Source organism: Neodiprion pinetum, chromosome 4 (genome assembly GCF_021155775.2).
Source record: "Neodiprion pinetum isolate iyNeoPine1 chromosome 4, iyNeoPine1.2, whole genome shotgun sequence".
Lineage (NCBI taxonomy): Eukaryota > Metazoa > Arthropoda > Insecta > Hymenoptera > Diprionidae > Neodiprion > Neodiprion pinetum.
In genome coordinates this window covers 36,100,798-36,113,163 of record NC_060235.2, presented here as the reverse complement: position 1 = coordinate 36,113,163, position 12,366 = coordinate 36,100,798, and the positions used below count along the sequence as shown (strand labels likewise).

Sequence of the window (12,366 nt, the reverse complement as noted above, 5' to 3'; positions counted from 1 at the left end):
TGTATCGACCTCTGAATCATTGTAATAGTAATTATTTTCTTAGTCATGAGCAATGAAACTTAACTTCATAAAGTTGGTAAGTTTCATCGAGGGATCAATATCCAATAAGATATTATATTCTGTAGTAATAAAGAAATGATATTCATTCTCCTAAAAGATTGCGTATTAAAAGTTTCTGACAAATGATTGAATAGAGCAAAAACAATTTCTAGCTTTGCATAACCAGTGGTATTAAATACTGTTACAACTGTAATGTTAAATTTCTCCATGTATTATATATTCGATTGGAGTGAAGCAGCACAATACAGGTGAACTACATTTTATCTGGCCCACATTAGTTTTGTAGTATATTACTAGAATATAACCTAAAAGTTGATTACTAATTATCACATTATGCAACGATAAATCGTTGTTTGAATTAAGGCTTTACTTTGTCTGCCACTTATAAAAGCCATTTAAAGCAAACAGAAAAAGCAAATAATCTTAATAGAGATCAGATTCATTGAGCGTATACTAGAATAGCGATTTGCATGAAATTTTACTCACAAATTTCAAATCTGTGGTGGGATTCTTTCGGGTTTACTTGATACTCATTATCTAAACATTATGGTCCATATACTAATCAATTCACTGTCCAAATCCTCCGATTTTTAGCTTCGGCTCGAGAGCGACACAAATTTTGAGAGGTATCTCAAAAATCTGTGAGATGCTGTAAGAATATGTGCAATAAGCGCAATGAGGAATCTTTAGTCCCTAGAATAGTCCTCTGTGCTAGTGAGATCAAGTGAGAGTACTCTTTGGCCGTGTTCGAAAATTGACTGACAATACTGTCAGCAATCTTTTATCTCTTTTGCGCTGCCGAGTTCATGGACAGCTCTGTCTCTGTCCTAGGGAATTTTTAGTACTGGCAGTCAATTTACGAACACGGCCTTTGACGATACTGAAAGGCTGTAAAAGAAACTAAAGCTCGCTATCTCTATGAACCACTTGCAACAGCACCTGGTATACTAGGAATCTTGGCTACCGTATAGCCAAGTATAGCTACCTAGCTACCGTAGCGTCAACGAAGATCGAGTGACATAGAAGCGTACGGCCTGCAGGCTATTTGAAGCAAGAAAAGTTGGGGTGCTCGGATGAGCTATTACCCCAACAGCTAGGTGTCACTAGTGGCGCCTACGCTTGTGTGGCTCACGTACAGCGCTCTATACTAATGCGTACAGTGCCGGTGTGTTGGCTCCGACCGGCGAGTTGAGATGATCGCAGCTCTCTATTGTCGACCGACGGTAGAGCCATCTTACGGATTTACGAGTCGCGGAAAGTTTTGCTTCAAGCGGCCCATAACCGTACGCTTCTATGTGACTCGATCTTCGTTGGTACGTTGGTAGCGTTGACCGAAGAAGATTGTAGACTGGATTTTCACGGGCGTCAAATCGAAGAAGCAGCACTACGCTGTTGGGGATCAATGGGATCAATCAATCCCTGTTTTTGGTCGACCTCCTCGGCTCAGATGCGGTCCTGATACCAAGAGTAATTTTTCGTTTAAATTTCTCCGATTCGCCTAATTCTGAGTGGAATTAGTAGCGTCAAATCTAGCGATCACATGCCTTGTACTGCCTCTGTCCTACGAAGATTTTAGCCCTGCCAGCGAATTTCGGAACACACCCATTATAATCTTCAGCAACGCTAACAGGTTTTCAATTCCTCCGCCTATGGAGCCGATGCCATGATTCACAGGAATTCTTGTGTTGTAAGTGTAGTGATGCCAAGTGATGCTTTCGTAGAGTGTTGGTGAGCGTTGAGATCGTTGGGCGTGGATGGGTGATGATGTTTGTTGTAAATCGTTACGCTCAAATCGGTTAATAATTTACTTGTGTGTTTTTACTCTTTATGATTTTACTTTATAAGCAATCGCGACATCATGGCACGAAATTTATCTTTTTTCGCATACACCATGTGTTACGTTCTTATTCACGGTAAGCTTGTAAAATCCTGTCTTCATTTCATTGTTGTCAAGCGCTTGATGATTATTTGCACGGTTGTTCATATGTAATTAATTCTTGAACAATTTCTACGTATTTATCATTCGTAATAATCTCAGTGTATCTAGCAATTTTCATCTCCATCGCGGAAATTTCGTTTTTGATTACAAATTTGCTTTGGAATTTCTCGTCGTATCATATACTAATTTAGGTTATCCAAATCATTCTAAATTGAGAAGAACGCCTTTTTCAGTCTCGTTGCTTAATTCGCTGTCCTTCATCTTCCTTATCACATTTACCTTATGGTGCTTACTAGCGCATGTGTCAACGGTCTTGACAATAATTGTTCCATTGACAACATAATACTTATGTCAATTTTACATTTTGAACTTCAAAATGATGTTGATATTCACGTTAATTTCAGCCAGTTTATCGAGAGGTCAAGAGGAAAGATCATGCCATATTCCACTGGTTATCAGGGGTTCGTGGTTTTCTTGGGAAAATGGTGAAAAAACATTGACTGAAATTAATGCAGAAACTATGACCAATAAGGGTTTCTGTATTAATGCGCTATCAGAGTATCACGTCAACTATACATTCGTGTTTCAAAAGGACGTGTGTTACAACTGCGTCAAACTAGTCGTCAGAACTGTCAATGTCCTCGAAAAGCTGGAATGTACGTCGAAAGTAACTAACCTCCACTATCAAGAGTCTGAAGAGAGTATTAAAATATACTCTTTCATTGTTGGAATGATTTCTCAAAGCTCTAAAATGACCTATGTGATCAAATATTTATATAGCAGCTCTCTAGTGAAGAAATTAGTCTAGTTATGTTGAAATAATCAGCTGCACTATAACAAAAAGTTTCCCAGCCACAGGTGCCACTTTTTGAACCGCTGAAAATTCTTAGTGTACCAGTTACTTTTTACAGTATCATACTGCTTACTGTTTGGTTTAAGTTTGAAATACTTCTAATAGGCTCATTATAATTGAGGCGCATACAGGAAAAATGATGAATTTTTAAAGTCAATGGCTGAATGAGAATGTTTTTGTTATAGAAAACAATTGTACAAATACTCTTAGCACTCGATATCCAAACATTATTTTGATTTTCTCTCCATTTTAGCGAGTTGTGTAAATTTACGTAATGGTGTCCAACCAACAGTGGAAAACGTATGCAGTGGACTGCGTCCAGATCAACAGTTGATCACATTATTTTCTGAAAACTACGTTCCAGTCAATTGTCGATCATCTCTTGAAGGTGTCTGGCAATTTGCTTATCAAGTGAGTGACCTTAATGCGTAATATTAGTGTTAGTTACTGTCTGATATTTTTTTCACATCACTTAGTACTAGTCGTCCAGAAATGCGATCAATTAGTGATAACGTTTTTTTTTGTTAACGTATTGTTTTGTTCCTATCTCGTAGAATCGATTCAGATTCACTGGAGAATGTAATCATCCAGATGCACAAATTCGTTCCTGCCAAACAGCTGGTACTCAGTTCTTGATTACAAATCAAAAGTTTACCATAAATTACAAACGATGTGACACATTAGAAGGAACTGAAGACGGATGTAAGTAATGAACTACATTTCAAAAGTATTTAATAAAAAAATGTATGAGGTGGAAAATAACGGACTGCTTTAGATGAACCGACTTGACTAGTGAAGGAGACAATGAATATTTATCCGACATTACTACGGTGTAGAAACAATTCTATTTCTATATCGTTCTGTATTTGTTTTCATAACTAGTGGTGGAATACAGTTGTTTGGGTGACTGGTTTGTTGACAAGAATCATTTCTTTGCCGTCGCAAACACGAAGGAATCTCGAAAAGATGAAAAGTACAGATGTTTCCTGAAGAATCGTGATGATGACTTGTACATTGGTGTCTCTATAACTGCAGAGTGTAACACTCTAAAAACAGTTGAAAAAAGTCCTGAGCGTCTTCGTATAACGCCCGTTAAATCTGAAGTTGTCGACCCAGGATGTCGCTTACCTCAAAACATGTCTGGAGACTGGATAAACACTGCTAATATAGATGCAGATATTTTCATAAATGAGACCCACATAATAGAAACTTGGTATCCAGATGAAGGCCGTTTCAGGCGAACCATTTATGTATGTCGAGAACAAAGAGACACTAGAGTCATGATGGCCAGATTAACTGTGGATGGATGGTACTAAAACAAGAACTTTCAACTCTCATTAAGGTCTGAAGATAAACCGAAGATATTTATTAATTATTTATATCTGTTTTTTTATAGTCAGAAAGATTACGTTTGTTTTGACTTTGTTCCACAACATCATAACGTTATAAGATATCGGCGAGGTGTTGCTGTTATTAAAGATGACTTCCATACAGTATGTTCGTGGGTTCAATTTCCAAACAAGGAAGCATGGAAATACGACTTGTACCTCGGTAATAATATAGAAATTAAATAATGAATAGCTTAATTGACAATTATTTTACATTTTTTTTAAATCAACTTTTATTATTTCACTGAAACTAGCAGGTAATACTAGCAAGTAATACGTCTGGAAGGCTTTCAGAAAGTGAGCAAATGATAAAATATCTAGGAACATATTCGAAAGAGTTCCCTGCATAATCCTGCTAAGTTTCAATGTTTGGTTACCCCTTGGAACTTTTCCGCCTGTATTACCTGCTAGTTTCAGTGTCATAATTGTATCCCAAATTTAATTACACTTTGCTACAATACTGTTTAAATTACAGCAAAATATCCAGTACCAGTTAGATGCCCTGTAGCAGGAAAATATATGTTCACCCAAAAAGGAGATATTTTGTTCGAAACAAGAATCTTGGGAGGTGTGACACTCTCCCCGCGGCCGAATATTTATTGCAAACAAAATATATCAGATTTATCAGTGTGTGACACCGATCAAAAGGAAGTAGCTATTGACGAAACCTACTGCCTTTCAGTTGATCACTTGGGACGACCAGTTGATATTTACAGTAAGATTTATATAATTACCACGTTGTTTGGAAAGGTTATACACAGAAAGAAATTGAATGAATTAATCCATTCACTGCTGTGCATAGGTACACCTGATTATAAAATGAAATGCATTGGCTACTGGAAAGAAAATTTGAAGTCATATTTAATTACATATGACGAATTGGATGCATTCAGTAAATATCGATGCTGGGTTTATCAAAGGGCAGATTTGAATCGTGTCTTGATGTCCCAAGCTCTTGGACCTTACTGTGACCTCAAACAAGATGTGACAAGTAGCACTCAGACCGAAGGTGCTGCCGTCGCTCTGCAGCTACAAGTAAGTTTCTGTCATCTTTATACCAGGAGAATTCCTGGAGGGTTAATGATGCAAACGCCTGACTGGCAGACAGGTAACCACAGTTACATCTTGAATGCAGTAAGTACATCTTAAACCCAGGTATAACAGTGGTTGTCTATCTGCCGGTGAGGAGTTCTTCACATCATTGAACCTCAAGGAATCCTCCAGGTAAGTACACTTTTAATCTGCATACTTGGTACCGTATGAAACTGCATTGTAAATGTTTTTTTCTCCTGGAGGAATACGAGCGTGAACGAGATCAATGTCCCATGCACTTTGATGATGGCAGCAATCCTTGGGTACAAACAGAAAATTACATTCAAGTTTTTCGTTATGATAATGGAGCTCCGATTCTAAGTTCATCTACTGTGTTAGTCCTAGTCTTACTTGGGGCTCTCACGCAAATTTTCTAATGGAGGGTTGTCTGCTCATTTTTAATATGAAAAAGTATAAATACCTTGCGTTACTGCGAATAGATTGAGTACCTGCAATGATCGTGCTGTGTTCATAAGGTATCTCATATTCCGTGCTAATACTGTAGTTTTATCACACGACAATTAAGTCTGAAAATTGGAATCTCTGCAAGTATTTCCTTTGATATAAGACACATGGGATACTACTGTGTTATCTAATAATCCGTTGATATATATATATATATATATATATATATATATATTCCCATAACTTAAACCACATACTGATATATTTTTAAATTTGTCAACACTTCCTCCTGAAGAGTCAGCTTAATTTCGGCACTATTGGAAGAAAGATCAAGTTTGCGAACATGGCACTCTAATTAAGTCCTGATATACAGACAAAATTAGGATCAGAGTGTTAAGCTGTCTTGAACAAATCTGTTACCTGTTTAGGTAACATTAGAACTATCTATAATCACAAAGATTTCTGACAGCTTCACTATTATTTTTTATCTCGCTTATTGCAGCTAGTAATGTGTGTGTGTATTATACATAATTTACAAGTTGAGCTAGAAGCATCGCAGATGAGTAAATGCAGTCTATTTTATGTGTACGTTTGCTGTGACAGCAAATCATGTATCATATTTATTAAAATTATTAATACATGTGCCGAAACATGGTAGCTAATCAATTCCGTCCATTATACCTGTTCATTGTTATGGCACATTATACAGTTGTCACATGTATTTAAGATATTTAAAAAATTTATTGATGAGTCGAAACGATTACGTAGGGCATAACAGGATTTTATATTGTCGGCATTAATTGTTTAGAAAATAAATGACATATGTATTTAGTTTACACCATTTTTGTAACATTTATCACTAGTTTATTTTTAGCAGCTAAGTGCTTATCCGTCCATTATGAACTGTGGCAAGTAATAACTGCCACTGCCATTGAAACTGTCTATGCCCTAATATCTCACGATATGTGCATGAAGAAAGTTTTCAATATTATATACGTTATACAAAGATGAATAAGTATTTTATATTATTCCTTAGCTTCGGCTTAGAATACAGTTTTTCTACTCTGTTAAAAACAAGATCTCCATGCCTACTACATTATTTTACTTTTCCCATTCATCAAATACTTTATATATGTAACGATATTTAAGATACAATATATTATTACTGTAACAAGTTACTCATCGTTACATCTACCAGTTGACTCTTATATCAACAACAGAGTAACATCAGTTTTAAATTTACTCTGTGTAAGAGTACAGCTACAATTATGGCTATTTTAAATTTATTTGAACTACCATAGCAATTATACATATGTATATATTGGTGAAATAACAAATAATTTTAAAAATAAAAAGTTTGTCTTAATTTTGTGCAATAGCATAATTGTAAGAGTGTTTATTTAGTCCAACTGACTTTTGGTATATCAAAGTGCTCTGTTAGACTGTCCAAATGCCTGTTGAATTCTTCTACACGTTGTTTGTGTGTCATTGATGCTTTTTGTTTGATCCGTTCCGTTTGCTGTAAATTGTATTATTTCAAACGTCAAGTCAATTAATTCTTATGTAATAGTGTTTCAGCATGACTATCAATAAGCCCGACTAAGAATTTGATTTTGAAGTTCCTCAGTCTTCAGACTAATCTCAGTTAAAGCCAATGTTTATGGTTTAAAATAATATGAATGAAATATTTACCATCTTCTCCTGCATCTTTTGGAAAGCCATTTCTGCCTTGGTTCGCTTGAGTTCAGCTGATTTTGGTTTTTCTTCCTCAATAATCTTTGCCATTTCTATCATCTTCTCCGTTTCTTTTTTCTTCTTTTTTCTGAAACAGGTATTTATTATTAAAGATGTGCATGCATGCTCGAATTTGATTACTTTTAGTAGGTAGCTTGACTAGTTGCATTGTGAAACGAAACATTAAAAGAAAAACCACAATTCAGTGATTGAAGAATATCTTCAATAGAGTAAAATTTGTAAAATATGATTAAATTAGTGCTGTATTATGGTTTACTGAATTTCAGAAAATCCCAAAGTTGTGAAATGATCACTTGTGATGAAAATACACCGTTACAATATCAATGTGAACCCTACCACATCTATTTCTGATACACTAAGGCAGTAAAACTGTATGCAACACATAACGAATACGGCAAGCAATTAATCGTTTACAGGGTTTCGTAATATTGTGTCACTGGACTTAGGTGCTACATGTCATGGGTATTTGACACAGTATAATGACAGAGTGGCCTCTGCACGTTCTTGAGATAATGTCATGCTTCAAGTAGGTATTCTTCACTCTAGCAAATGGTTATCCATGACAAATTTGGACTACTACTAGTACTACTAGGAAAATAAATTATAAATTTGCGAAAGATACGGATAACATATTTAGAAAACCCAATCGAAATAATGAATTAAAAAATATGAGAAAACGTGAATCTGGTATGCTTATTAAAATGTCGATAAATGGTAGTACTTCTTTATAGTTGCTGGGTCACATTTCAACTTCAAAGGCCCTTTGGCTACATGTGCGTATTCGTCAGTTGCCGAATTTTCCGACATTTCAATCTTCTGCCTTTCGAAGCACTAAAGAAATTGCACAGTGTAATTAGTATTTTGGATAACCTAATACACGTTCCACTGACAGCCAACCGTGGATATACGGATGCCAGAGGCCTATTGAAACTCGAAAGCAGAGGCCACTTCGAATCTCGATATAATTTGGTTGTTATTTAGGTCGTGTTCGAAAATTGACTGACAGTACTGTCAGCAATCTTTTATCTCATTTGCGCTACCGAGTTCATGAACAGCTCTGTCTCTGTCCTAGGGAATTTTTAGTACTGGCCGTCAATTTACGAACACGGCCTTTCTAATGGTCGACACCATTATCGATTTCCCTAGAACTTTGCCGTGAAACGGCTCAAGCATCGTATTATGATGGAATCACGGTGTAAAAATAGGAGGTGGTCCACTGGCCCTCGTGTGACATCGGAACAGTACCTGGTGGAAATTTCCAGATGTTAGACACCGGAATCGTTCACACAGCTACAGTTAGACTCACATCAGTAGTTTGGGTCACCAATTACCGATAAAGTATTGAAATACACCGGACAACGGGCATTCTGTGGCTCTAATCGAACGAACCGAGGAAGGAGTAATTATTGGATAAAAGATTTAATTAATTGGCTTACCTTTTGAGAATAATCTGGATATGATGACTTGCAACGTAGATTGGTGAGAGGATTTAACGGAATGACTGATTTTAATATATTTGGATACTTTGATTAACTTTGATTTATTTTATAAGTTCAATATTTCAAGTCACGAAAACGGAGTTACTTGGTGTAAGATCTTAAATTAATATGACAAAATGGAGCTGAAAGCTCGCTGGACTTTTGGGCAGAGTAACGTTGTATGAAAAGTTTAAATGCAAAAGGCAAAAGGATTTTACCGCGAGACTGTAAAGATTTCAAACTTGTCATGTTTACAATAATTATTTCAATTCATTTTTCGCGCAAGCACATATCCAGCAGCTATAAATGCGCTAGTAAAATTTCTCTAATTTTTATAACTTTCTCATAATCTTCTTGGTGAAATGTGCGAATAAAAAAATTATAATAATCCTGACAGAATATTTTTGATGTGTTTTAATTTGTACTGAAAATATTTATTAGTATTCGAGGTATAACCCGCAGTGGTTATCAGGGGTGGTTGGAGGTGGACAAGGAGGAGGACGACCAGGAGGACGAGGAGGGCTGAGGTAGTCAAAGGTGATTGAAGGTAGTCCGACAGTGGTGAGGTGGTGGGGTGATGGGTGGTCGGGTAGTGGGGTGGGTACCCCCAACCCAACCCAACCCTACCCTACCATTTTTTTTTTTTTTTTTTTATTTTTGTTATCGCTAGGAAAATGCCTTATGCACACCCCGAGGCTCCGCGCAAGGACCCTCGGGGTAGTGTGGGACTTGCAACCACTAAAAAACCAGCGGCCACCCTGGTGCGGGTAAGGGACTCCCCGGAACCGCTCGGGGCATATCTTCACGGAGCCCCCGGGCACTACTACGCGGCTGCGTGACCTGCCTGTTGGGGCTTGCGCTTCCCCTGGCCCCCTCCCACTAGCTGCTATGGCTCCCATCCTCGTGGGTAACCTCCTCCTAACCGCGCTGTGGCTGGCACTTCGTGAGGCGAAGCCACCCAGTGCCGAGGGCGATTCCCACTCTGCGTCCTCTAGGACCAGGACTACCCTCGCGGAGGTCGGGGCAAGACGGCGTGGCGTCGCGCTCCAGTCGCCGTCCCAGGGGGTTGGGGCCGATGATGAAGAGGAGGTATTGAGCGGAGAGGCCCTAGCCCTAACCGGGAGCCTACTACATCCTACTCTGGCACCATCTATGCCTCTCCGCGCCTCCCCTGGCCCGCCCCGAGGGACGGAGCGGAGCCCGGCCGGCACCCCTCCCCGCCGACCCGTTCGGGTCCCCACATGTCCGAGCTACCCGTTCAGCCCGTGTAGCCTGCGCTACCGGGTCCCATTCCCTCCACGCTGCGGGGCCTGTTGCCGCGCTCTCTCCTCAAGTTCTTTCGCGGCGATCACCCGTTCCGCGAAGCGGGTCACCGCCGCCCATCCCTCCCCTGAGCTCGTCATTGCCCGTATCAACTCGGCCAGGGTCAGGTCCCCCCCAACGGCCTCCCGCAGGGCCACCCTATCCGCCGCCCACGCTGAGCAGGTTTCCACCGTGTGGCTTGACGTGTCCGCGGCCCCCCCACAGTGCTGGCAGTCCGGCCGTTCCGCCATCCCTATCCTGTGCAGGAAGTTGGCGAAACAACCGTGGCCCGTCAGTACCCGAGTTAATCGGAAGGTCAGCCTTCCGTGACCCCTGCCGTGCCACCCATCCCAGTTATCCGCGATCGCCGCTCTTAACCTCCCGCTGGGAAGGTCGGGACCCTCCAGGGACCTCCTCCAACGTTCGCGGGCAGCGAGGAGTTCTCTCGCCCTGACAGTCCTTGCTTCGTCAGTAGAGCAGGATCCCGTCGTCGCTCACGTCTCCCGCATCCAGCCGTATGCTCGGTGATAGGCACAAGCCACCAGGTGTAGCGGCGTCGTTCGGGTCAGCATTGTGACAGACACAAAGGACGCCGTCCGGTATGCAGCGACCACCCTCGTGCAGATTCTCCTCTGTTACTTTTCCATGGCACGTTGTATGGGCTTTGACGTTTGCGCCACGTCCCCCCATACCGGAGCCCCGTACAGAATGGCCGCAAACAGGATCCCAGCGTACAGTCGCCGCTTCGCCTCCGACGCCCCCCTGAGGTTCAGCATCAGTCGCGATAGGGCCCTCGTGATGCCCCCGATCTTCACTTCCATCGCCGCGAAATGCTCCCGGAATGTGAGACCGGAGTCCAGCCATATCCCATGATATTTCGTGGACCCCGCACAGTGGGATCCTCTCCGAACCCACCCTCAAGTCCGGGATGTGTTCTACCGTCCCTTTTCCTGCGCGGCCGAAGAGGACCGCCTCCGTCTTGTTGGCCGATATCTTGAGCCCAAGGCCCGATATGCACCGGCATACCCTCGCCACCATTACGTTGGTCAGCGCCACCGCTGATGCTGGCTCCGCCGCGGAGCTCAAGACCAGGGTGTCGTCCGCATAGCATACCACCGCGGTGCCTGGCTCCGCTCCAACCCGCAGGACCTCGTCGAACGACAGGATCCACAGCAGAGGACCTAGAACAGACCCTTGTGGAAATCCGGCTGTCACCGCCAGGCTTCTCAGTCCCCCGCCCTCCGTTGTGTACTCGACGTACCTGTGGGAAAGATAATCGTTAATAATTTGCCGCATGTACGCGGGTACCCCCGTCGTCGCGAGCGCGTTTCTGATAACAGGCCATGGGAGGCTATTGAACGCGTTGGCTATATCCAAAGATACAGCCACCGCGCAGCCTCCCGTCCTTGTAGCGCCCTCGACGAACTCGCGCACCCTGATTAGCGCGTCGATAGTTGACCGCCCTTTCCGGAAGCCATATTGCTCGTCCGACAGCCGGGCCCGGGAGTTCTCTTCCATCCAGTTCCCCAGTCGAGAAACCAGAACCCTCTCGAAGGCCTTCCCCAGTTCGCCCAAAAGGCATATAGGCTTGACCTTTGGAAGAGATCCGCCGGACGTGCTTCCTTTGGGGATAAGCACTAGGCGGGCCCTCTTCCAGGATCGTGGGACGTGCCCCTCCCGTAGACACGCCGTGAATGTCCGTGCGAGCAGCGTAGTCATCCCGTCGGGGACTCCTGCCCACGCGGCTCCTCTAATGCCGTCTGGTCCCGGGGCGGTGTTTCGCCCGCTCCCCTTCTTGATCGCGCACCGTACTTCGTCGGCCGTGACCGCCCATCCCGCGTTCCAGCTCCGGTCTCCCTGGCTCTCCGGCTCGCTGCCCTCTCCTCTTGGGAATAGTGCTGTGAGGAGCCTCCCCAGGGTCTCGCTGTCGAGGGTTTCCGTCAGCCCCCTCGAGGCGGTGCGGAGCCTGCCCAGCACCAGCTTGCAAAGTAGGCCCCATGGGTCCCATTCCACGGAGCCCACGAGGTCTTCCCAGGCTGCCTTTGCTGCTTTTATGCTGTCCCGCAGCCTGCGCTTACTGGCCCGGTATTCGGC

The 12,366-nt window shown here is 42.3% G+C and overlaps 2 protein-coding genes across 4 annotated transcripts; one reads left to right on the top strand and one right to left on the bottom strand.

Annotated features, from left to right (window-relative positions):
* The first annotated feature begins 1,435 nt into the window (after positions 1-1,435).
* On the top strand, positions 1,436-6,795 carry udt (protein undicht). 3 transcript variants are annotated; one of them, XM_046623861.2, is made up of 9 exons: positions 1,436-1,747; positions 2,404-2,655; positions 3,106-3,263; positions 3,407-3,554; positions 3,735-4,161; positions 4,249-4,403; positions 4,716-4,955; positions 5,043-5,275; positions 5,536-6,795. In XM_046623861.2, exons 2-9 carry the CDS (start codon positions 2,520-2,522, stop codon positions 5,707-5,709), a joined length of 1,671 nt encoding a protein of 556 aa, XP_046479817.1. In that variant the 5' UTR covers positions 1,436-1,747; positions 2,404-2,519; the 3' UTR covers positions 5,710-6,795. The 3 variants fall into 3 exon arrangements, with proteins under 3 accessions (XP_046479817.1, XP_046479816.1, XP_046479818.1); XM_046623860.2 differs by lacking the exon at positions 1,436-1,747 and adding an exon at positions 1,755-1,973; XM_046623862.2 differs by lacking the exon at positions 1,436-1,747 and having other exon boundaries at positions 2,553-2,666.
* On the bottom strand, positions 6,459-8,429 carry LOC124217806 (protein FAM32A). The gene is made up of 3 exons (XM_046623873.2): positions 8,214-8,429; positions 7,430-7,559; positions 6,459-7,256 (listed from the first exon to the last, which is right to left on the bottom strand). Exons 1-3 carry the CDS (start codon positions 8,297-8,299, stop codon positions 7,134-7,136), a joined length of 339 nt encoding a protein of 112 aa, XP_046479829.1. The 5' UTR covers positions 8,300-8,429; the 3' UTR covers positions 6,459-7,133.
* Positions 8,430-12,366: the final 3,937 nt, after the last annotated feature.